The sequence below is a fragment of the Dendrobates tinctorius genome, unplaced genomic scaffold (genome assembly GCF_039654945.1).
Source record: "Dendrobates tinctorius isolate UK_male_01 unplaced genomic scaffold, ASM3965494v1 ptg000022l, whole genome shotgun sequence".
Classification (NCBI taxonomy): Eukaryota; Metazoa; Chordata; class Amphibia; order Anura; family Dendrobatidae; genus Dendrobates; species Dendrobates tinctorius.
In genome coordinates, this window is record NW_027361690.1 from 51,041,189 (window position 1) to 51,067,434 (window position 26,246).

Consider the following 26,246-nt stretch of genomic DNA (forward strand, 5'->3'; position numbering starts at 1 on the left):
GTCCAGGCCGATGGGCGTCGCAGGTCTGGGTTCGGTTCCTCCCATCTTCTTGCGATACCGCCTTCCAGCTTGCTTCATGGCTCCTTGGCATCATGCTCCTGCGCAGGTGTACATATCTGCCCTGTTGAGGGCAGAGCAAAGTACTGCGGTACGCGGTACGCGGTACTCTCTGACCTTTCCCGGCACCTGTGCACTGCAGTACTTTGCTTTGCTTTCAACAGGGCAGATAAGTACGCCTGCGCAGGAGCACGATGCTGGGGACCATGAAGCAAGCAGGAGGGTGGAGATCATATGAAGATGGGATCCGGACCTGCGACACCCATCAGACCAGACAGCCCCCCAGGTGAGTATAATAAAAGTTATTTTTCTTGTCTTGCAGGTCGGATCAGGGGTTTATCTGCAGCATTATAGAATGTTGTGGCTAAGCCCTGAAAGGCAGTGGCCATATCTTATATAGGCCAAAACAGCTGACAGGTTCGCTTTAAATTATATATTAACAGATAATAGAGGTAATTTATTAAATGATCTGTGCTAGTTCTGTGGCTTTAAAAAGTCTTAAATAGTAGCACATATCATAACTTCACAATAGTTTTGAACTTTTCTCGCATCTCAACACTTTTCTAAAGTGTCACGAGAAGTGAACAAGGTCAATCGGGGAATTTAGTTTTCTTTGGACTAACAGATGTGTCATTAAATATGCCAGAAATGTAGGCATATTTATGGTTTTAATCAATTTGGCACATTTACTCTGACAAAGTATGAAGTAAGTCTCCTTCAACAAGTATTAATGATAAATATCAGAATACAATATTTTAAATATTCAGCGTCAATCCAGTAATATTGGGAATGAGAAACATAATACCTTCAACAAAATCTATATCGGGAAGTACTTGAGGTGTAGCTTCCATCAATGGTGCTGGTGTTTGAACTGTTGCCTCATCTATAATATCTCCTGATGCAGAAGTAGATAGTTCGGTGTCTTTTTTTGCTTCTTCTGGTTCCTTTGATACAATTGTTAATTCAGATTCTGGTTGCGATGTGCTAATAATTATGTCAGGTACGGATGATTCACCAGACAAATCTTTTGAAGAAACAGTTTGATACCCAGATGTGTCAACACTGGCTTCTGTACTTCCATCAACAGATTCACCACTAGTTAGAGGAATTCCAGATGGATCTCCACTGACTTCAGGAATAGAAAGTGGTGCCTCCCCACTAATATCCCCAGAAGCAGAACTTTCAATAATGTATGGAACAGTGACACCACCTAACTCTTGGGCAACTGTTGGTTTGGTAACAGCTTCAATTAAATCATCAGTTATTAGTTTGATTTCTGGAAGGCCAGATGTATATCCTGAAATATCTCCACTTTCTTGAGTGGCTGAGGGTTGCCCGCTTAAATCAGGAAGTCCAGATGTTTCTGCAGATGCCTCTCCTGAAGGAAATCCACTTATTTCAAATACTCCCGATGGTCCCTGACCTGCCTCCTCTACAATAGGTCCCAATGTTGGAGCTTCCACTAAAGTAAAATCTATATGAGATATTGTTGGTATACCAGATGTGAGTCCACTAAGGTCTTCAATGCCAGATGTGATACCACTCACAAATTCAATTCCTGATGTCTCTCCACTAAAGTCAATGCCACTTGAGAGTCCACTAATTTCTCCACTAACAATATCTCCAGATACAAAACCACTGATATCTATAAAGCCTGAGGGTTCACCACTGATGCCAGAAATTCCAGATACATCACCTGAGATATCTCCTGAAAACAAGCCACTAGTTTCTACTGCCCCTTTTCCTTCCATTTCTTCTACTGATGGTCTTAAAAGTTCAGTTAAACTTTCATCTACAAGAGTTACTTCAGATGATTCACCACTTTCATCAATAATACCAGAACTCACACCAGACAACTCTGCACTAATATCAATTATTCCAGAATATTCTCCACTTAGCCCAGATAAATCACCACTAGCATCTAATATACCTGATATTTCTCCACTGATATCAATTATTCCAGATGCTTCACCACTAATACCAGAAAAATCCCCACTTGCATATGGTAAACCTGAAAGGTCGCCACTAATTCCCGATGGAAATCCACTAGCATCAACACCTGAAATATCTCCACTTAGATCAAACAATCCAGATGGTTGGCCACTAATATCTAATCCAGAAGATTCACCACTGATTTCTAGACCTGAAGCTATGCCACTGAAATCACTTGATGGCAATCCAGATAGTTCTCCAGATGCACTAAACTCAGTAAGTCCCTTTCCTTCTGCTTCTGTTTCTGGTGTTTTTGTTGCACCTTCTATCCAAGTTGTATCCACGTGTATAATTGTTGGAAACCCAGATGGCAGTCCACTAAAATCTCCACTACCTGAAAACAGTTCACTAATATCTCCACTACCAGATTGCTGACCACTTCCAAATTCTAGACCTGAAGGTAAACCACTGATTAATTCAATTCCAGACGCTTCAACATCTACTGATGACAGGCCACTCGTATCTAGGATTCCCGAAGCTGATCCAGATATGAGTTCATCTCCAGAAGTTAGACCACTAGCTTCACCTGATGGTAATTCACCAGAAATTTCTCCAGATGGAAGTCCACTCACACTTGTTTCTCCAGAAAGCTCAAAACCAGATGGCAATCCACTTCCAGATGGTTCCCCACTAATTTCAACTCCTGAAGCCAACCCACTTTCTTCTCCACTTATTCCAGAAATTCCGGATATATCTCCAGACACTTCACCAGATGGAATACCACTGACTCCACTAATATCCACCGATGCATCTCCACTTATGACTTCGGGAATAGAGCTCAAGGGAGGAATTGCTGAAGGCCTCACTTTAAAAAAAAAAGGTGGAAAAAGATTGTACTGTTAGATATGTGTTACTAATTGCAGGTATACAGAAAAAAAAAACAACATGCAAAACAATAAAAAGTTTGTTTCAGAAGAATAAAAAATAATATTTTATCTTTACCTAAACATTTTTGAATATTAACTATAAAAAAATGATATTTTTTGAATATATTTTTATATTGACCAAAATATCAAGCAAAATTAGTATATCCTAATGATTATTAGCATGTTGGTCATGTTTTGATAGAGAATAGATTTGGACATCTTTTATACCTGTTTCTATTGTTTCTACAGTGGGAAGGGCAGTGACATTTGTCAGCCATACGTCTGTCTCATTTTCAAATCCAGTGACAAGTACGGGTTCCTCAGTCGTCTCCCCAGAAGGCAAGCCTTCCAAAATAGCTACTACTTGCGTTGGAATTAATTCTTCAATTGGAGTACTTGGAAGTTCCTCTCCAGCTAGAACATGATAAAACAGGACACTTTTTTTTGCTTCTAAAGACAATCTAAAAGTGTTTTCAACAGTGCAATAGCTTAATCATCATTTAAGTGACAAAATATAGGTTCATACATTTACTATTACCCTTACCATATGACCATCTTCAGAAGGCTACAGCTATGATGAATTGTTCCTTTCCACTTCATGTATATGGTACATTGCCAACGTCTTTGATAGGCTCACTCCTCTAGACAGTTTATCAATGTACTATAATTTTGTGTGTTTGTATAAGAGAGGTGTTTGACTTTACAATAGCCTTGCACTTATATTCTCATGGTTCTTCTTGGAGTTACTATTGTCATATTCATTAATTTTATGCACACATTAGGTGCGGATTTTAATTATATACTGTATGCATTAATCTATTGCAAATGCAGAAGGGCTCAGTTCTTATCTGCTTTCTGAGCCTTTATAAGAGGTCCTTCAAGTTTAACATCACTTTTAATTACAGATATAGTTTAGCATGCATCTCTATTCATGTTATAAAATCTACAACATTTCAACAAAATCACAATAAATTTATTATAATTGAATGTTGGTGGTAACGAGATCAATTTAGCATTTGTATGAAGGATCCAGCAAAGCATTATAGCCTCAATTATAAATGAGGCCATGACGCAAATGTGAACAAGGGCTTGCATGTTCTGTAGTGTTTGTTTCTAGCGTGTAGCATGACTCTTCACGTATGTAAATGCAACTATAATTATTTACCCTTGCCACTACTTGATGATGATCTTTGCCTGTTCTTCCTTTGATATTTTCTCTCGGTCTTCTAATATTTTTTCCCATTTTCCAATAGTAGGTAATGTTGATGAAGAGTCTAATTTCCATTTTGGTTAAAACTACTAGTTTACTAGTAACCAGTGGTAATCCATGATCCCTTTTTTCACTAAGTGTGTTTAACCATCATATTAAAATCACAAACTAAGGGTAATCTGTTAGTCGGTTCAACCCTCCTAAGCCGTCTATATGGGCATGTAGGTCATAGGAAGCTGAATAAAATTATATCTTGTTATCTGTGATCCAATGTCTTATTCCAGAGAAATCCAAATTTTTCCTTTATGTAAATGAGCTGTTAAGATCTATTGGCCGGACATAGATTTCCCTGAGAAACTGATCTCAGGGAGGGTTGAATTCATGTTAGTTAATAGGGATATTGTGAATGTTTTTGGCGAATAATTACCTCTGAAACAGAAGGCATGGTGTTTTGACATAGGATCAGGAAATCCGGTCTGATTGTCATGGACGTAGACTGTGCGAACTCCAGGATTGTCCCCTCCACAAACTTTACGTGCTTTTACAATAGGGTAACGGACACTGCCATCAGATAACCAGCCTGCTCTGCACTTGTCAAATCCCAATCTCCAGGCCGCATAAAGTTGTCCAGTGGATGCTAGTGTTGCATTCTTACTCTCGCAAAATTCAGCTGCATCTTGCAAAGTGAACTGATCCGGTCGAGTTACAAAAAACACTTCACCTGCAAAGGAGGAAAAAAAAACATTTAAAATTAGATTTGTATTACTTAATATAAAATATAGATTTGCATTTAGGCCATTACATGGATGTGCTAGATTACTACTGGTCACCGGGATAATGAATCCACCAAGAATTTCTTCCTTCCTGTAGCCAAATGTATACAATTTAATGCACAATTTAAAAAACAAAAATGGATTTTAGTCTCATTTTGTATCCCAGTTTGGTCATAAAACTTTTTTGGTTATCTGTAATTTTTGACTGTTTTATTTTAAACTAGAAAAACTAAAAATATACCGTATATCTTACCAACTAATATGTTCACAAAATGATACACAAAACCTATTTTTACTTATGAGCCTTTTTTTTCTCTAAATCTTCATGATTGGTTACAGAACCTGCTTCTGATACTATTTCAGTCATTTTCATTGGATTGATTTTTAGTAATAACAACAATACCATCATTATTATCCTCCCACAGGTCTTTTATATTTAGCATAAAGTTAATTTTCAGCACTCAGTGTGCCCCTAATATCCGTATTTGCCTTATACAAATTTCTAGTATTAAAGACGTTGTCCAATTTTGTTGTGCGCACTCCACACACTGTCAGGATTGTCCGATCTCACTGCTGAGACCGGGCAGTCACGTGACCCCAAGATCTGAATTTTCACACATCCCGCCACACTCCAAGTATACATGCTCAGCCTCACTCAGTTCATTTATATTTAGCATAAGATTAATTTTCAGCACTGAGTGTGCCCCCGATATCCATATTTGCCTTATACAAATTTCTAGTATTAAAGAGGCTGTCCAGTTTTGTTATGCGCACACCGCACATTGTCAGGATTCTACGATGTCACTGCTGAGACTGGACAGTCACGTGACCCCAAGATCTGAATTTTCACACATCCCGCCACACTCCAAATATACATGCTCGGCCTCACTCAGTTCATTTATATTTAGCAAGGCTTAGCACATCTAGCCAGCACATGACCGCATGTATGCAAATCGCATAAATGAGGTCGCATGACTGCCCAGTCTTGACAGCAAAATCAGATAATTCTGGCAGAGTGCGGTGAGCATGCTGCAAGGATTTAGTAGCCTGCAGTCACATAGAGTGCAGACAGCAGACTTTCACAACGAGACTGAGCAACAAGCACAGCATGGGCTTGATTGCTGGCTTTTTTAAGGGAAATATGGCAAAAATCTGTCTTCCATGACACCATATTTATTGTGTGCTTCATATACACTCAAAATTCAAATTGCATCAGGAAGAAAAAGTCGTGGAATTGCGAAACTCACAGGAATTAAGATATGTTGTTAATGATATGAAAATGAAAAAAAATGGAAACATATATCAAAACGTCTTGATTTATTTAGTATCTAACATAAGCACCAGGTGCAGAAATACATGAGCTTATACGCGCTGGCATGATATCTGTGAGGTTATTTGAGGAATGTTCTGTCATGCTGAATGCATTTGGGGAAATCATCAAGATCCTCCTGCTGGCAGCTCCCTTTACAATTGCAGGCCAATGACAACTCATGTGTAATTGATGGGAGACAAGTCTGGAGATGCTGCAGGCCATGGTTACACATTCAGGTCACACAGGCTGCTCACAGTGGCATCAGCAACATGTGGTCTAGAGTTGCTGTGTTGAAAAATAGCTCCTGGGACACTTTTGAGAAATGACTGTACTACTGGTTACACCACCAAATCAATGTAACACTAAGCTAAGAGTGTACCTGGAATGAAGACAAGAATGGTCTGAAAACCATACTTTATTCCACCTCACACCATAATCCCAGGAATAGGACTGGTGTGATGTTCCTACATGAAGACCTCGTCAAGATGATACTCATGTGATCTTGTCAGATTCGAAGAATGGCACGGTGATCCATTCTTTACTGCAAGTAAAATTAGGTATCATATATCAAGCCTCTGGCATCAAACATTATCTACACAAACCATCAGAAGGCATTTGTGCAACATTAGGTTATGAGCCAATAGTCCAGTTACAGGTGTTCCATTGACCTCACACCATGGCCTAACGTGGTGCAGAGCACAATGTCAAAGGGGACTGCAATACAGGTCTATCCTCTTCAGTGACAAGTCTGTTTTCTATCTTGGATTCAATTATACTCAGAGATTGGTTTGGAAACAATGTGGGCACCATCATGAAGAGATCTTAATGAGGTAATATGAAAGTGACCAAAAAGCCATTTTTCAGCACGACAAAATAGGCCGTATTTCTCCCATCGTACTGGGAGTAGCCTGCATGATCTAAGTGTGCTAACATCACCTGCAGCATCTCTGAATTTGTCTCCCATTGAGCACACATGGGACATCACTTTTCATTCATTGCCAGCAGCAATCTAATGATTTGCCAAGTACATTTTGCCCAAGGTGGCAAAAGTTCCTCAGACAAACATTGATTTCCTCATTGGTAGCATGCCAAGGCATGTAAGTGCATATGTGTGTTGTGCTCATCCTTGATAATTAATAAATTGAGATGTTTTGAATTTTTTTTCACTTTTCATCATTTGCATAGCATTAACATGTTGATCAGTCTTGGGAAGAAAGAATGATGTGTGTTTTATTAGCTTCACTAAGTTCCCTTGGCAGACCACTGCATCTATGGTCTTTGATTTTGCCCATTTATTGGTGATTCTTCAAAATATAATGACCAGGACATCTTGAAATTCTAGTCTGTTCTGCTTGGAAATATGTGTGAAAGACCTTGCTGATGCAACTACCTTCTGTTTTGCTGTTGTGCTGAGACTTGCCATAGTGTATGACCTGTGACCTGAAACTGTCTTCTACAACCTCACCTTTATAGCAGAGTATGGCTGTTCCTCACCCAGTTTTAAGCCTCCTACAGAATCATTTTTTTTAATTAATTATGTTGTTTAACCCTACATATGAAAACAATGACCAATATCACCTGCATGGTGTATTTGTTTACTCAATTATTAAAATTTGAGTGGCTAATACCTTTTAATGGCCAACTGAAAAGTTGGCAACAAACTACTGTACAAGCTTTCGAGACTACTCAGGTATCGACCACTAAGGCCTCTTAAATGTTAATATTTTTCTTTCTACTGGCTAACACAGAACAAAGATATATTTCTTAACTCTTGCTCTATACTATGTTCTTACAAAATCCCTGATTTTGTGTGACTAATCCAAGAAGAACAGATGCTGGTTTTGAAGGAAAAGGGAAGTCACAATAAATATATACTTGATTTAGATTTTCCTTTTGTTCATTAACTTGCATTTTTTGATTGATAATAATAAACTATTAAAAATAATCTGTCAGAAGGTTTTTGCTATTTAATCCAATTTAATCTGAAAGCAGCATGACGTAAGGGCAGATGCCCTGATACCGGTGATGTTTTATCAGCAGGAGATTATCACTACAGAACTAGTTGTCTTGTGCCATGTAGTCCTCCTGCTCTGCGTAACCCTGTCCCCACTACTTTTTGACATCTGCCTATGCACAGCAAAAACCCGCTGACAGATTCCATTTAACACTCCTATTTATTAAAAAAATCCTTACTTTGCCAAATTTTTTCCACGCCTGTCCACTTTTGCACAGTAATATATTTTGATAGATAGATAGATAGTAAATTACAAAATGACGTAAGAAAGCTCAGTAACATGTATTTATATAACACACACATGCCTCACCCAAATAATATTTTCAGTAGAAGTAGCAGCAATAATGAAAGAGTATAATAAATGTATGGTCTACCACATACCAAGAATATACATCTGTGCATAAAAGCAAACACCTACACAAAATAAATACAAGCTATAATAATGGTAATATAGCTAACAATAATATGGGTACATTTACATAAAAACCCAGGTACTAGTTATCTCAGCAGTAGTTTGGTATAAACAGAAAAAGTGCTTCGCGTTAAAAAAAAAAGCTTATTTTACCCCCCTTTTCTGCTATTACTAATAGTTTATTCGCATACCTCGTAGCTTGTCAATGTAACAATATACATCATATTCTTCTGATGGATCCACCACTCCATAATTCCTCACCCCAGGAAATCCATTCTTATCTCCATGGCAGTTGTCACGAGGAGTGACAATGGGGTACCTGGCCAAAGAAATATATTAACAACTTAGTTATTTGCCAAATTTAACAACTCTTTACTAATTATTTTAAATTGGTAGCATAAAAAAGCTAATTTGTGCAATTTTTTTCTAGAGTTTTTATTTTTATTTATATATTTTTTCATTTGCTCGTTTTCTCATGTATTGTAACTTAAAAGAAAATAAAGGAGGTTGACTAAAATAGAAACACAAATATACTGTATATACTCGTGTATAAGCTGAGTTTTTCAGCACATTTTTTCATGCTGAAAACGACCCCTCGGCTTATACACGAGTCATTGTCCCAGAAGAAGGCCAGAGAGGGGAAGCGGCGTAGCAGCGGGTCACAGAAGCAGGAGCCGGCGACTGTGGCTAAAGTCTGTTCTCGCTACTAAAGAGAAATGAATATAAACTGCACTGGCAGTGAACATTCATTTCTCTTATAGCGCGCACAGTGTCAGCCACAGCCGCCGGCTTCCAGCAGCTACTGGGCTATCACGGGTGCACACTACTTAAACGTTATGAATATTCACCTCTCTCCACTCCCATAGGTGTGGAGAGAGGTGAATATTCATTACCTTAATGAGCGAAGACAGGAGATCGCTCAGCCAGAAGAGCTGTTGGCACCGGAACGAGATGCAGCGAGGGCAAGCAGGAAAGGTACGTAGGATTTTTTTACAGGGATGAGGAACCATGCATACAAGGACCGGGATGGGGAGTCATGCATACAAGGACAGAGATGGGGAGCCAAGCATACAAGGAAGGTATAGGGAGCCATAAATACAAGGACAGGGATGGGGAGCCAGGCAGACAAGGACAGGGATGGGGAGCCATGCATACAAGGATAGGGATGGGGAGCCATGCATACAAGGACAGGGATGAGGAGCTGTACATACAAGGAAGGGATGGGGAGCCATGGATACAAGGACAAGCATGGGGAGTCATACATGCAAAGACAGAGATTGGGAGCCAAGCATACAAGGACAGGGATGGGGAGCCGTACATACAAGGAAGGGATGGGGAGCCATGAATACAAGGACAAGCATGGGGAGTCATGCATACAAAGAAAGGGATTGGGAGCCAAGCATACAAGGACAGGGATGGGAATCCATGCATACAAGGACAGGGATGGGGAGCCATGCATACAAGGACAGGGATGGGGAGCCATGCATACAAGGACAGGGATGGGAATCCATGCATACAAGGACAGGGATCGGGAGCCATGCATACAAGGACAGGGATGGGGAGCCATGCAGGCAATGACAGGAATAGGGAGCCATGAATACAAGGATAGGGGTGGGTAGCCATGCCTTCAAGCACAGGGATAGGGAGCCATGCATACAAGGACATGGATGGAGAGCCATGCATACAAGGATACGGATGAAGATCCATGCATACAAGGATAGGGGTGGGGAGCCATGCAGATAAGGTTTGCGATGATGAGCCATGCATACAAGGATGGGGATGAGGAACCATGCATACCAGGATAGGGGTGAGGGGACAATGCATACCCGGCTTATAGTCGAGTCAATACATTTTTTTGGGCAGCATGGTGGCTCAGTGATTAGCACTGCAGTCTTGCAGCGCTGGAGTCCTGGGTTTAAATCCCACCAAGGACAACTTCTGCAAGGAGTTTGTATGTTCTCCCCGTGTTTGTGTGGGTTTCCTCCGGGTACTCCGGTTTCCTCCCACATTCCAAAGACATACTGATAGGGAATTTAGATTGTGAGCCCCATTGGGGACAGCGGTGATAATGTGTGCAAACTGTAAAGCGCTGCGGAATATGTTAGCGCTATATAAAAATAAAGATTATTATTTATTTTTTTCCCAGTTTTTTGTGGCAAAATTAGGTGCCTCGGTTTATACTCGAGTCGGCTTATACACGAGTCTATACAGTATTTATTGTTTTACACTGCAACAAAGTGTTCCTGAAGCTCAGTGCAGGTCCGAGTTACATCTCGGGAGTCTCCACTCATCTAGTAGGCCACACTTTACGTTGTGAATGGATAAAAAAGTTTTCCGGCTCTTAGAAAAATTAAGCAGAACATTGCTATGCACGACTCACAACATGTTGTAATCTCTGCAACCTTTCATTTTTCACTTCCTGAGTGTCCTCCTCTCCTTTCTAATGAACTGTCTTATTAAAATGCATACATCCATAATTTATATATAATTACATAACTTATAAGTTTGCAAAATGAATTACGTCTAACCTATAATCCAACTAATTATCAGGAGGAAAAAAAAGCTCCTATGTGGATGCCAATTGCTTCATACAACAAGAAAAAAAACTCTTAGGCAATGCTCACACATTGCTTTTTTGCTACATTTTTTTCTGCAGTCGACTCAAAATCTGATCTCTTGGCAGTAAACAAAAACTGTAGCCAAAGTGCAGGTTTTGCTGCTTTTCTTGCTGTGTTTTTACTCACTGTGTTTTTCATGATCCCAGAGTTCAGTTTAACTTACTTCCACCATGCAAGAATAGACAATACAAGGTGTTAGACCACCAATACAAGACGCATGTGAAATCATAAAGGATTTTTGGAAAAAAGGCAATTTGATAAAATTAGTTAGGTTTTGATGCCCGAAATTAAAACTTTTTTTTATGTGTGAAAAAATAGTGACTATTCTGAACAAAAAAAATCTGGATTCATGTATGACGCACTGGCACGAACTAAAGATATATGAATTTATGAAAAAATACACAATTGCAAATGTATAAACAGCAGGGGGGAGTTGATTGGTCGGACATGGTTTACGTAACACTTTGGAAGAGCATTGAATTGGAAGAGCCTACTTTAACACATATTAATTTAATTAAACTGTACATTGGAGAAAAAACAGACAAAAAAAGTCTGCCTTAAAAAAATAAAGTACAAAAATTGCATTACAATGAAAAAATACTACCAAGCTGGGAAAATCACAAAATTGAGCACAAAAATATAGTTGGCACAAGCTTTCTTGACGTCCAATGCAGCTTTTTAGAATGTCTTCTCGCTCAACCTTTGAAGCCCAGTGTACCAGGTCCTGGATAGCCTGCAGCCTTGACTTACTAGTAACTTGCATGTTTATCTTAGCTGAATACATTATCTGACTGCAAATACATTTTTAGAAAGTGAGAGCAATGTTTTGCTTTTTTTTTTTTTTTAAAAAAAAAACTATTTTTATTAATTTAACAATTTTAACAACAAGGAAAAGATACAGTTACAGTATACTTATGACATTAAGCCAAAATCCCACCTTTTCCTCCCCCCCTCCCCTTCCTACAATCGTCATCATTTGAAAGGATTCCTTAAATTGGTGCGTGTCCACTGATGCTTTGTAGCAGGTACCATCTGGTGCTCTCAAATTGCTTCTTAAGTCTGTTCCTAGATTCTGTATCCAAGGATGGAACAAAAAACGACCATCTGGTGAAGAACTTCTCTGTTAATTTTTGTTTGTTGGTCAAGGTTTCCAACCAGTCCATTTTAAACAGAAAATGAATTTTTGTCAATATTAACGATTTTTATGGGACATTTGAGTGTAACCATTGATGTAATATGCTTTTCCTTACTGCTGAGGCCCAAATCACTAACATGGCTTTGGTGTGCTTTGGCAATACTCTTTGGGTCTCCTCTAGAGTATTAAAAATAGCCCATTGTGGGGTAAGAGGGAATTCAAAACCACTCAATTGTTGCAACTCAGAGTGGATCTCACGCCATAACTTTTGAACTTTTGGACAACCCCAAATATGATGGAAAATATCAGTATTATGTAGACCACATTTTACACATTGATAAGAATTTGTAGGAGACATTGTAGATTGGACATACGGGGTAATATAAGCCCTATGTAGCAATAATATGGCCATATCTGTATAACTATTATATGGAATAACTTTCCTTTGTGTCTCAGTAGCTTCTAATATATCTCCCACCTCCAGACCTTCCATGTACCGTACCCATCTTGCCGGACCCGAGGTTTTGGCCTCCCAAGACCATTCCTTCCGCAGAGTGGAACATATGGTACTAGTTGACACCAAGTGAGCCCTGCCATTTCTGAAAAGAACCAGACTGCGTGTTTGCAGGAATAAGAACGGCCGTCCTTCAAATATGGGATAACGGGATACTGCCTCTTCAAAAGTGATCATAGAGAAACTATTGTCTAATAGATCCACCCCAAGAACGCATTTTTGTTGTGCCATAGTTTTATAAATTTTTTGCGGTTTACCTTTCAAAAACAATGGGTTACCCAGAAAAGGCTGGAAAGGTGACAGTCTACCATACAAATTGCACAATTTCCTCCCTCTTCTCCAAGACAGAATAGTTTGCCACAATATTGGATGATCTCTAATTTCATCAGGGAGTTCCTCGTTAGTCAGATGTAACAAGGCCATTAATGAAATATGTGGGTAAATCTGCCCCTCTAGGTGAGTATTGGCGAAGTGGGATATCCCCCGCATCCAATCTATTACATATCGTAAATTGGCTGCTATGTTATATCGGACAATATCAGGGAAGTTACTACCTCCCTCAGATCTTGACAGTTGTAATTTACATAACCCAATACGTGAACGCCCCCCCACTCCCCATATAAACTGTCGAAATGTCCTATTCAAAAGGTTAATGTCCGATTTTGATAACAGAAGTGGTAATGTTTGAAATAAATATAATAATTTAGGAAAAATTATCATTTTAATTAAGTGACACTTCCCAGTAAAAGACAAAATGAAATGTTTCCAGGAGTTGAGGAGGCCAGTAACCTTATCAATAATAGGTCTATAATTAAGGCAATACAATTTATGTGGATCCGCTGGGAGTCTAATGCCTAGATATCCAATAGACTCACTCCTCCATTGAAGGGGGAACAAGCTCTCATCTATTCTGCCCGCCCTGAATATCGCTAATGCTTCTGACTTATTATAATTATAATTAATTTTAAAGCCAGTAAGTTGTCCAAATTCTTCAACTGTTGATATTATGGTTGGGATAGCTTGTGTTGGGTTGGCAATAAATAGTAAAATATCATCTGCAAAAGCCAATAATTTTGTTTCCATGCTCCCTGTAGGAATCCCATGGAAATCCGGCATAGTTTGAAGAGTTCTCAACAAGGGATCTAATGCTAAGTTAAACAATGGGGACAGTGGGCATCCCTGCCTCGTACCCCTCTGAATGGCAAAGGGCTCCGATAAAGTGTTGTTTATAAAAAGCCTAGATGTGGGGTCCCTATATAATAATTTAATAGCATTGCAGAACCATGACCCAAACCATCTGACCTCTAACAGCTTATATAAATAATTCCAGGAAACTCTATCAAAGGCCTTATCTGCGTCAAGACCCACCACTATGCTTCTCCTGCCTTTATTGACTCTACAACTAGATATAGTGCCTATCGCTGTTCTTATATTATAGGTTATCGATTTTCCATGTACAAACCCCGTCTGATGTTGTGAAATTAACTCAGGAATAATTTGCTGAACCGTGGTTGCCAATATTTTTGTCAAGAGTTTAAAATCTGCATTGAGCAGTGAGATTGGGCGGTATCCCTCCACATGCAGTGGATCCTTCCCAGGCTTAGGAAGCATAATGATACAAGCCTCATTAAATCTGTCTGGAATATAACCTTTTTCCATAATTCCATTAAATAACAACTAGATGTGGACCTACCCATGGGCCTAAGATTTTAAAATTTTCTCCACTAAACCCGTCTGGACCCCGTGCCTTAGAAATCTTAAGAGTAGAGATGGCTGACACGACCTCCGTAATGGTAATAGGTGAATTAAGTAAGTTTCTCTGGTCCTCCGTAATACCAGGAGCCAACCCATCCCCAAACATACCCGATGCCTCCGAAATCTCCTCTCCCCCATCTGCATACAAAGACCCAAAAAATTGTCTGAATTCCTCTATTATTTGTTCATTATCCATTATGGCTATGCCATTTTGGTTACGAATCCTAGTAATCCTAGTTGCTTGTCTGAAAGGTTTACTGAGAGAGGCCAGTAACCTCCCCGGCCTGTTTCCTCATTTAAAATATTTGTTTTTGGTAGTCTAGACTATACAGCGCTCTCTCATGCTCAATGTTTTCGACTGCCTCTTTGGCCTCTATGAATTTCTGTTTATTTGTGGGGGTATTAGAACGATTAAAATTTTTGTATGCCTGGGTCAATTCTTCCTGAGCTGCCAACGTGGCCTCTAATAATTTTTTACGTTTATTCCCAACATAAGAGATTACTTGTCCATGTTTTGCTTTTTTGATGTATAAAGTTTCTCTCATCCCTAACCGTACACTGGACAACCGCCTACTCGACTTCTCCATCTTCTTGGCTCGGTATGAGAATGAATCCTGCCATTTATAGATGATTACATAAATTTGTCAGATTTATTAGTTCCAGTTATGCTTACAGAATTATGAAATCTTTAATAATTTGTGTAAAATGGTAATTGATTTGGTCAGTTTGAACGTGGGCAGCAAGTTGAGCTAAATCATTCCCATGATTATTAATGCAGAACATAATTTCTTACCTATTAATTTATTACTACTGTTACTACTAATTCAAATAGGACAAATCACAAGGATTTTTCAGTATTGTAATTCATTGGGTATAAATGTTCCTCAGAGCATAATAAACAGCATGTGAAATAAAACACTCACCGCTTAGCTATCCCACTCTTTACCCGACCCTCCATCCCTGTAGTCAGCTGTCCAGTCCCCGGCCCTTGCTCTTTTCACCTTGCCTCATCACACCACGCATCCTCTTCAGCCTGCTTTACTCTATGCTATGTCTTCCCCCATCAACTTGGTCTCTGACATGACTCAGTGCAATGCCGCTGTGGAACTCACAGTGATGTCGCGATGCTACAACATATGTTACCTGAGGCCTAGTCATCACATGCACAGAAATGGCAAGCAGTGATGTCAGAGGTGTAGTCGGCAGCAGAAGAGGCACGGAGGACGAGGTGGCAGGCTGAAAAGTAGCCATTTTCTGCTAATTCTAAATCCAGGTCAGAATGGCTATATAATACTAATATATACTAATATACTAATATATAATACTATTTTTGCTATAGAGGGAGAGTGCGCAACTTCTAACGAGCAGTTTGAGATTTCAGCAGTAGCAAAAGGGACACTAACGAGCTGTCAATCAGGACTGGTTGGTGGAGATTGAGTTAAACTTTCACAAAGGATTGATCATACAGCTGTTCTTACATTGATTTTTTTACATTAAGTACACCAACCTCATTAGAGCTAGAGATTTATTTACTTATACATGCAGTATGTATTGTAAAATCTTGTGACAGCTCCCCTTTAATTAGAGTTGAAGCTCGCTCTTTGACATTTGTTTAGTAGCCTCCCTAAGTATGAGAAATATAGTAAGAGAAGAAAAGGCTGGATCTTTTAAAACTAGAGATGCTGGAAATGCGTCACAATAGCATATGTTTAATTAAAGAAGAAGTCCAGGTTTATCATGAAAGTCTGCAATCACTCTATCTGACTGCATAACTGGGAATCCTCACATAGCACCCAGCAAGCGTTGTGAGAATTCTCCGATGCAGTCAGCGAGACCAAGAAGTCATGTAACTGTAAGTATACGACATGCATACTTAGGCAACATACCGACTAGACATGCATGACCTTGCTCAACACAAGTGAATTGGGTAAGGCCGTGCACATCTAGTTGGAATGTGACAAGGAGTATGCATACCGCAAGGGTCACATGTCGTTGCCGGTATCGGAGATTCCTCATAGCGCGCAATGATTGCCGTATGTGGAGTCGGGAAGGAATTTTTTTCCCCAATGTGAAGCTTACTGTTTGCTACATGGGTTTTTTTGCCTTCCTCTGGATCAACATATTAGGGCAAGTTAGGATAGGATATGGGTTGAACTAGATGGACTTAAAGTCTCCCTTCAACCTTAATAACTATGTTACTATGTTACTATGTGTATGATTAGTAACTGCAGACTTTCGTGATAAAACTGGACAACCTTTAGATAAAGATTTATAAAAGAGTTTGTTTCTGAATAAGAACAGCATATTACAATCCTTGTTAATCCACGGGCTTTTTCTCATACCTGACAGTTTGATCTGAAATCCAGCCGGCATCACATTGATCAAATCCAGCTTCATAGGCAGCCTGGAGCTGAGCAGCGGTTGCAATAACAGCATCATTGTCCAGGCAAGCTTTCTTCGCCTGGGTGAAGTTAAGAGAATATCGACTGGATTCTGCTCGGTAATGAAACACAACACCTTATTGGGAAAACAAATGATTGATAATCAGCATAAGACTCAATCAAATGTGCATTTTAAGTATTTATTTCATAATTTAGATTTATTTGCTTTGTATAGCATTTAAAATAGAATTATTGTTGAGAAATAATATTGAGAAATAATATTTATCCCATAGTGAATAATAGTTGCTTAGCACTCACCAGTGTCAGATATGGGTTTTACTGGATGAGCGCCATCAATAGCTGCTGTGACTGGTAATATTTCAATGGGAGGAACAGCTGTGATATTTTCCAGCCATAGTTGAAGTCCGTCGTCTGTGATGTTTTCTAATAAGCCTCCTGTTGGCAGCAGATCCTGACTAATAGGCGTTCCGGGGAACTCTGGAGTTGCTGTAAAGCCATCTTCAGAAGGTGTTAGGGTGAAGTTCAGTCCTTCTAAAGCAGTTATGCCGCCACGGGCTTCCTCTTCGGTAGCATTTCGGTGAAAGATGAGTGTCAGGCCAGGCTGTGTCACAGTTTGAATAGTAATGTTGTCAGCATCATCTGTTCCAGGAGCAAAATAGTTTAAGAAGCAAATAAGGCCACTTTCCACATTAATAGTATTGAAAGCTGAGCTGAAGAGCAACCTCTAACAAATGAGATGACATCTTAACATCTAAAAAGAAAGAGTCATTATGTCGTCTGACCATTAGAGAAAGTAACTCATCTTGTATCAGCTGGTGCTTCTCTGTGTTATGGAAGTGGAAAGCCAAAAATGCTTTAGTAAGCTCCAATGTTACTGGAGTAACAGGGATTCTCTACAAAAGACTAGAATTAGTCTTCCTTTTATATTCGGTTTTTTTTTTATTCCACTTCTGACTTTGGTTCAAAAACAGCATATAAAAAAGCCACGAAAACTGCAGATGAGATTTCAGCCTACAGCTAGATCATACATATCGTTTAAGAGCTATTTTTGGCACTTTAATTCAAAAAGTCCCATTTTACTTTAAAGTCTGTAGTAAAATTTTGCAGCGACCACAATATATTTTTTTGCTGTCTTTTTATGAGGAGGATATTTTTTCCAATTTACTGCATGCTTGCTCTAGGTATAGCACTTTTCTGACCATTTTCACAGGATTTTCCATAAGATTTTTATAAATGTTTCACAAAAATGCACATAAATCTGTTATAAAAAATAACTGAACTAAAGCCATATAAAAGAAATGTGAAAACTGTCATAAAAAAAATTTGAAAGGCGTCACAATTTTGAAAAGTTTTAAATTGCAAAAGCTGTTGGAATAATGTAATTTCTATTTTATATTTTAAAGGGGATAATGCATTTTCAATATAATATGCCTATCTACCTTAGATTTAAAATAGTAACAATAGTATATTATCTGACCAATACTTAAAGTTTCTAAGTCCTACATAAGCCAGATTTATGGAGTATAGTTTGTCTCACAGAGTAGTAAGACCTGCTGTGTAATATCTACCGTATGTTATAGTGTTTAAAAGGTTACAAATCAGATTCAATTTTAAAATTAAAAATTAAAAAAAGGGAAAACCTTTATACTGTCCACACATGAAACATACACATACTGTATATAAGTTTAATCATTCTGTATAAAAAAGTGAAGACTAACCTTTGTAGCAGATAGCATCATACCGAGACAGGGGATCAGGATATCCGGTCTGGTTGGGATAAAGATAAACTGTTCTGACTCCAACTAAGTTTCCTCCACAGTTGGGACGTGGATAGGCAATTGGATACCTAACACTGCGATCTGCCAGCCAGCCGGCACTGCATACATCCATGCCAGTTTGCCAAGCCAGATGGAGTTGTCCTGTGGTGGCAAGCTTGGCTCCTAGGTTTTGGCATTGCTTTTCAGCTTCTAAGAATGTAAACTTTTCAGCAGATGATGCATAAAAGACTTCACCTACAAAAACAAGAAAGACGTAATTGTTATTGTGTTAGAATGGTCAGTGAGAGATGACAGATAGATAAGAAATGAATAGATATACAATGGCATGTAAAAGTTTGGGCACCCCTGGTCAAAAATTACTGTTATTGTGAACAGTTAAGCAAGTTGAAGATGAAATGATCTCTAAAAGGATTACAGTTGAAGATGACACATTTCCTTTGTATTTTAGGAAAAAAAAATTCATTCTTACTTTTTAAAAATGACAAAAAAAAGTAAAATGGGTTGAGGCAAAAGTTTGGGCACCCTTGCAAATTTGTGAGCTCAGTTAACTTTTACCAAGGTTTCAGAACTTATTTAGCCTGATAGAGTTATGGCTTGATCACTATCATCAGCTGCCCAGCACTCTGAAAATGACAATAGTGGAGGCCCAAAATACAGGAGAAGGTTATTAGAAGATTGCAAAGTGTTTTCAAGCTGCCCTTTCCTCAGTTCAAAATGTAATTAAGGCATGGCAGTTAACAGGAACAGCGGAGGTCAAATAAGGTCTGGATGAGCAAGCAAAATTTCAGTGACAGCTGCTCATAGGATTGCTAGATATGCAAATCAGAACTGTTAAGAATGGGTCACCGAGGAGGATGGCAGGAACAGGCTAAGCCACCAGAAGACCAGAGAGGTTGGTAACTATGCGGATTGCAGACCCCTGATCCTATCTGCACAACTAGCAGTAGCCGTGGAGCGTTCCTACGATGCCCTAGACGCTTTGTCACAGCCGGAGGACTAACTAAGCCTAAAGACAGAAAGATGAAATCTAAACTGCCCCAGAGCAGATCCCCAAAGGAATAGACAGCCCCCAAACATATATTGTCGGTGAGACAAGATGACACACAAACACAGGCAGAGAACAGACTGAGCAAACGGTGGGCCCAAGCTGTCTAGACAGGACAGGACAGAAAAAGATACTGTCTGCAATCACGCCCAAAACCCTGAAAAAGTCCAACACTTCTGATATACAAAAAAACCTGAGATCACACAATCTCACCCCCACTAGATCAGCACTCTGGTATAAACTGGCAGCAAGCAAAAAGATACTAACATAACAGGGGACTGAACAAGCTGCAACATATGAAGCAGGGCCCAGCACTGCCTCCCAGCAGGCAGCATGCTGAATCCTAGCAGCAAAACAGAAAGCAAAAAAAGACACAACCAGATTAGATGCAAAGGATTAGCAAAAGAATCACTTAGCTGAACATGCAGATCAGGCAGGGGACAAAAGAGCTCCAAATGCACACAGAGGAAAAAATCACCAGCAACCTTCAAGAGCAGCCAGCTGGATTATATGCTCCCAGCCAGCAATCCCAGATTCCTAATTATCATCGTCCATCCACCTGGCCAGCTCCACTACTCTCAGTAACCACCAGAGGAAGCAGAGGGAGCTTCGACTCAGAAATCCGAGCAAGGGAGTTCACAACACAGAACCCCCACTTGACTGCAGAAGTCCTTTAGAAAGATTTAGCAGACTCTGGAGTTGTAGTACATTGTTCTACTATTCAGAAACACCTGCACAAATATTGCCTTCATGGAAGAGTCATCAGAAGAAAACCTCTCCTGCATCATCACCATAAAATTCAGCATCAGAAGTATGCAAAAAAATATATAAACAATCCTAGTTCATTTTGGAAACAAGTCCTTGTGCCAGTCATAACACTGGTTACCCATCCACTCCAGAATTAAGTATAAACTTATTACCCTAACCCACAAAGCACTCCATGGGTCAGCACCACCCTACATCTCCTCCCTCTTCTCAATCTTCCAACCTACCCATGCCCTTCATTCTGCTAATGACCTGAGGTTAACATCCTCAATAATCAGAAACTCCTACTCCCGTCTCCTAAACTTTTCATGTGCTGCGCCAATTTTTTGGAATGCACTACCCAGGTTAATTTGATTAATCCGCAATACCCACAGTTTTAAGTGTGGCCTACAAATGCATTTCTCCAGACTGGCCTACTGCCTCAACACATTAATCTAACTATACCTGTGTTGCCCATTCAAAATTTTTACCATAACCAGGCTCCTTGCATCATGTTCTCACATGCTTTATGCATTTAATAGCCCTCCGTGTCTGTACTGTTCATATTCAGGCTGATAACCGGTTCATGCAGCATTACTTGAACACCCGATTTCTTACATTGATGGCTGGTCTCAACAATGAAAGCAATTGTTACGATCCACCTTTCATGTCTCCCCTATTTCCTCATAGATTGTAAGCTTGCGAGCAGCCCCTCATTCCTCTAGGTCTCTGTTGATGTATGTGATTATTTTTATGCTGTAATGTCTTTTGTCTGTACAAGTCCCCTCTAAAATGTAAATTGTTGTGGAATAAAATTATTATTATCATTATTAATAATAAGTCCTGTGGACCAATGAGGTTAAAATAGAACTCTCTGACCACAATGATCAAAGATATGTGTGGTGAAAAAAATACACAGAATTTCTTGAAAAGAACATCTCGCCTGCCATTAAGCATGGGGGTGAATCAATCATGCATTAAGTTGTGTTGCAGCCAATGGCATGTGGAACATTTCACGGGGAGAGGGAAGCATGGGGGTGAATCAATCATGCATTAAGTTGTGTTGCAGCCAATGGCATGTGGAACATTTCACGGGGAAGAATGTATTCAATGAAATTTCAACAAATTCTTGATGCAAAAAACCTGAAGTTGAAAAGAGGATGGCTTCTACAAATAGAAAATGATCATAAACACAAGTCAAAATCCACAATAGACTACCTCAAAGGGTGCAAGCTGAAGTTTTTGCAATGGCCCTCACAGTCTCATGATCTGAACATTATTGAAAATCTACATTGTTACTACTCTGTAATTGCAAACAAAGGTTTCTCTACCAAATATTAAGTTCTGATTTTCTATTGAATGAAATACTTATTTCATTCAATAAAATGCAAATTAATTATGTTAAAATCATACAATGTGATTTTCTGGATTTTTTTTGCAAACATTCTGTCTCTCACAGTTGAAGTGTGCCCAATAAAAATTACAGACCTCTTCATTTTTTGTAGGTGAGAGAACTTTCAAAATTGACAGTGTATCAAATACTTATTTCCCCCACTGTAGATAGATAGATAGATAAAGTCAAAAGTAATCACAAAATGCATTTTTAATCCAAATTTAAATTGCTAGTACTAGCCTTTAGGTCCAATGGCCACATAGATCTAAAATGAAAAAAACAGAAACTGGCAGCACTTCCTAATAGTCACCATGAAGATATTGAAGACTTATTCCATGGCAAATTTTGCAGTTTTGGATACAGAACTGAGCCTTTCTCCAGCTTGGAGACAAAATGTTATATACAATGTTGCCATGGAATAAATCGCCAATTTCTTGCATGTTTCTGCTTAATATAGATAGATAGATAGATAGATAGATAGATAGATAGATAGATGGATAGATAGATAGATAGATATGGGATAGACAGATAGATAGACACTATGGATAAATAGACACCTGTCATGTCTTCAGCATAGCAATATACATCATAAGTTTCATCAGTGTCTCGAATGCCATATGTTCTTACTCCTGGAAAGTTTTCTTTGTCACCATAGCATGGCTCACGTGGATTATGGATTGGATAACTGCAAGAGACATATGAATAAATGTACTTCTTATAGGGAAATTAGACTTTTCATATTGATTAATAGTAAAGGAAAAATTTATTACATTTCAGCTCACCAATATGACGGCCGTTTAAAACACTCCAGCACGGATGTAGTTCAGTCCAGTTTAAGAACAGCTGTATCCAAGCAAGGAAGGTGTTTTCAGCGAGCGTTGAAGGAACGTAGACGTTTCAGCAAAAAAACTCCTCAATATTTAATGAATCAAAAATGTTACATATATAGACAAAAAATTCACCCCTCACGCCCCCAAGTTGAACTTGAAAAAGACACCTGCCGAAATGTATAGTTTTAGGGGGGATGAGGGGTGAATTTTTTGTCTATATGTGTAACGTTTTTGATTCATTAAATATTGAGTTTTTTTTGCTAGAAAGTCTACTACTGATCCTTCAACAATCGTTGGAATCACTTTCCTTGATTGACTTACAGTGTTCTACAACATACATACATACTGTACATGCGCTGCTAAAAAAAATAAAGGGAAATCTTAAGCAAAGCAATGTAACTCCAAGTCAATCACACTTCTATGCAATCAACCTGTCCAGTTATGAAGCAATACCTATTTTGAATCAATTTCTCCTGCTGTTGTGCAAATGGGGAACAGACAACAGGTTGAAATGATAGGCAATTAGCAAGACAACCACTATAAAGGAGTGGTTCTACAGGGGGTGGCCACAGACCAATTCACTGTTCTCATTCTTTTTGGCTGTCGTTTTGGTCACTTTTGCATTTTATCATTGCTCTCACCCCTTGAGGTACAGTAGCATGAGGTGGTGTCTACAACTCACAGAAGCTGCTCAGGTAGTGCAGCTCAACTAGGATGACACATCAATGTGAGCTGTGGCAAGAAGGGTAGCTGTGTCTGTCAGCACATTGTCCAAAGCATGGAGCAGATACCAGGATACAGGTCAGTACACCAGGAGACCTGGAGGAGGCTGTAGAAGGCCAACAAACCAGCAGCAGGACCAGTACCTCCTCTTTGTGCAAGGAAGAACAGGAGGAGCCATGCCAGAGCCCTGCAAAATTACCTCCAGCAGGTCACTAACATCCATGTGTCTGCTCAAACTGTCAGAAACAGAATCCATGAGGGTGGTATGAGTCCAACGTCCACAAGTGGGTGATGAGCTTACAGCCCAACACTGTGCAGGGCAATTGGCATTTGTCAGAGGACTCCAACATTGGCAAATTCGACATTAGCTTGATGTGCTCTTCATAGATGAGAGCAGGTTCGCACTGAGCACATGTGACAGACATGACAGTCAGGAGATTCCATGGAGAACATTCTGCTGCCTGCAACATCCTCCAGCATGACCAGTTTGGCAATGGGTCAGTAATGGTGTGGGAAGGCATTTCTTTGGGGGGCCACACAGTCCTCCATGTGCTAGCCAGAGGTACCCTGACTGCCATTAAGTACCAGGATGAGATATTCAGACCCATTGTGAGACCATATGCAGGTAAACTGTGCCCTGGGTTCCTTCTGATGCATGACAATGCTAGGCTTTATGTGGATGAAGTGTATCAGCAGTTACTGCATGATGAAGGCATTGGTGCTATGGACTGGCACCAGTCCTGAATTCAATCGAGCACATCTGGGGCATCATGTCTCATTCCATCCACCAACATTGCACCAAACACTGTCCAGGAGTTGACTTGCATTAATTTAGGTTTGGGACGAGATCCCTCAGGAGAACATCCACTGCCTCATTAGGACCATGCCCAGCTGTTATAGGGAGGTCATACAGGCAAGTGGAGGTCACACAACTTTTTCGACAGACCCTGCAAGGAGATCTAAGGGGAAGTGTAAATGTTGAAATGAATGGAAAAAGTGCTGAATGGAAGAATAACAGCATGTGGAAGACCCCTGAAGGCCTCTCTATCACACTTTTACTCCACTTTAAGGACTGACAATAAAACATTCAAAACAAAGAGAAATTGCAGTTTAAAGGAAAAAAGTTTGAAAACATTCTTTACTGTACAGTGACTTGTATATAAGTGAAAATTTAAAAAGGACTAAAAAAAATAATTTAAGTTAACCAAAATAGATTTTTTTTTAATAAAAAAAATGGAAATTTCAGTGTAATTTATAAAGGAAAAAAGAACGGCCAAAAAATTAGATGGAAGAGGGACTCAGCTACACTCTGTATTAGATACAAAGGAGGGCCATATACACATTATGTTTGAATTGTTATGTGGTGGTACTCCTATACTCATAAAGGCTATGTACCAAGTGCAAAGCCTGCTAGAAATTACAAGTAATGTAATCCATATACATTAAAAGGAACCAACTGTACTGCCTCATTCAAATATTGTGAACAAAGTGTAGTTGGGATACTTCTACACTCATTAATGCTGTGCACACAGTGCAAAACCTGCTGAAAATTACAAGCAGGGTCATCCATACACCCTTGAAGGCACCAACTGTAGTGCCTCATTCAAATATTGATGAAAAAATGTAGTTATGGTACGCCTACACTCTTGAAGGCTCGGAACACAGTTCAAAGCCAGAACAAAATTATAAGGAGGGTCATTCATACACCCTTGAAGGCACAAAATTGAGTGCCTCATAAAAAAAATTAAGAAAATGGTGGCACTTCTACACTCATAAAAGCTTTCCACACAGTGCAAAGCCAGAAAAAAAATTATAAGGAGGGTCTTCCAGTCATCCATAGACCCTTGAAGGGAACAACTGGTGGGCCTCATTCAAATGTTTTATGGTGTAGTTGATGTACTCCTACGCTAATAAAGACTTTGCACAAAGTGCAAAGCAAGGAAAAAATGATAATGAAGGTAATACAGTCATCCATAGAACCTTGTAGACAACAAAGACAACAACTTGCAAGCCTCATTAAAATAGTTTGAAAATTTAGTTGATGTACTCCTACACTCTTAAAGGCTTAGCACAAAGTACAATGCCAGGAGAAAATCATAAGGAGGGTAATATACTCATCCATAGATTCTTGACAGCAACAACTAGCATGCCTCATTCAAATATTGAAGATTAAAAACATTTTATTTGCTGCAGTCATCTGGTGGTGTGGAAAAGTTGGGGCTAATCCAGGCCTTGTTCATTTTTATCAGAGTCTGTCAGCATTTTTTGTGGACAGCAGAGAGTGCACTCTCTGTTATGATCTCCCCCGGCAGCACTAAAAATCCACTTAGACATGACGCAAGCATCAGAGCAGCACAACAACTCCAAGGCATACTGTAGAGGGACAGCTGATGCCAGGTGTCAAGGTTTGAGACCCAATAGATGAAGGTCGCAGAGGAATAAGAGAGTATGCTGGTTTTGTTGACTGGGTAATGCTTGACCATCTTTAACAGCTTTTCCCTCCTTTTCAAAATTACTTGGTTATCATGGCATTGATGCCGGGAGGGTGTCATAAAATTGACCTTCTTTTTCGGTATGTAGGGTTCACAGTCAGCTCACTGACTCCTCGAATAAAGATTACAGTCATTATAATCTAACACCCATTGGTCAACATAACTGTATGCCCAATAGTCC

The 26,246-nt window shown here is 39.4% G+C and overlaps 1 protein-coding gene across 1 annotated transcript in view; it reads right to left on the reverse strand.

Annotated features, from left to right (window-relative positions):
* Positions 1 to 26,246, reverse strand: part of ACAN (aggrecan) — an 89,857-nt gene that overhangs the window by 50,168 nt on the left and 13,443 nt on the right. The window contains exons 4-11 of the mRNA XM_073568711.1: positions 22,578 to 22,705; positions 18,779 to 19,072; positions 17,358 to 17,699; positions 17,001 to 17,175; positions 8,828 to 8,955; positions 4,553 to 4,846; positions 3,144 to 3,329; positions 863 to 2,854 (exon numbers count right to left, since the gene is read on the reverse strand). Of these exons, the coding sequence (XP_073424812.1) occupies positions 863 to 2,854; positions 3,144 to 3,329; positions 4,553 to 4,846; positions 8,828 to 8,955; positions 17,001 to 17,175; positions 17,358 to 17,699; positions 18,779 to 19,072; positions 22,578 to 22,705 (3,539 nt within the window). The remainder of the gene's footprint in view (positions 1 to 862; positions 2,855 to 3,143; positions 3,330 to 4,552; positions 4,847 to 8,827; positions 8,956 to 17,000; positions 17,176 to 17,357; positions 17,700 to 18,778; positions 19,073 to 22,577; positions 22,706 to 26,246) is intronic.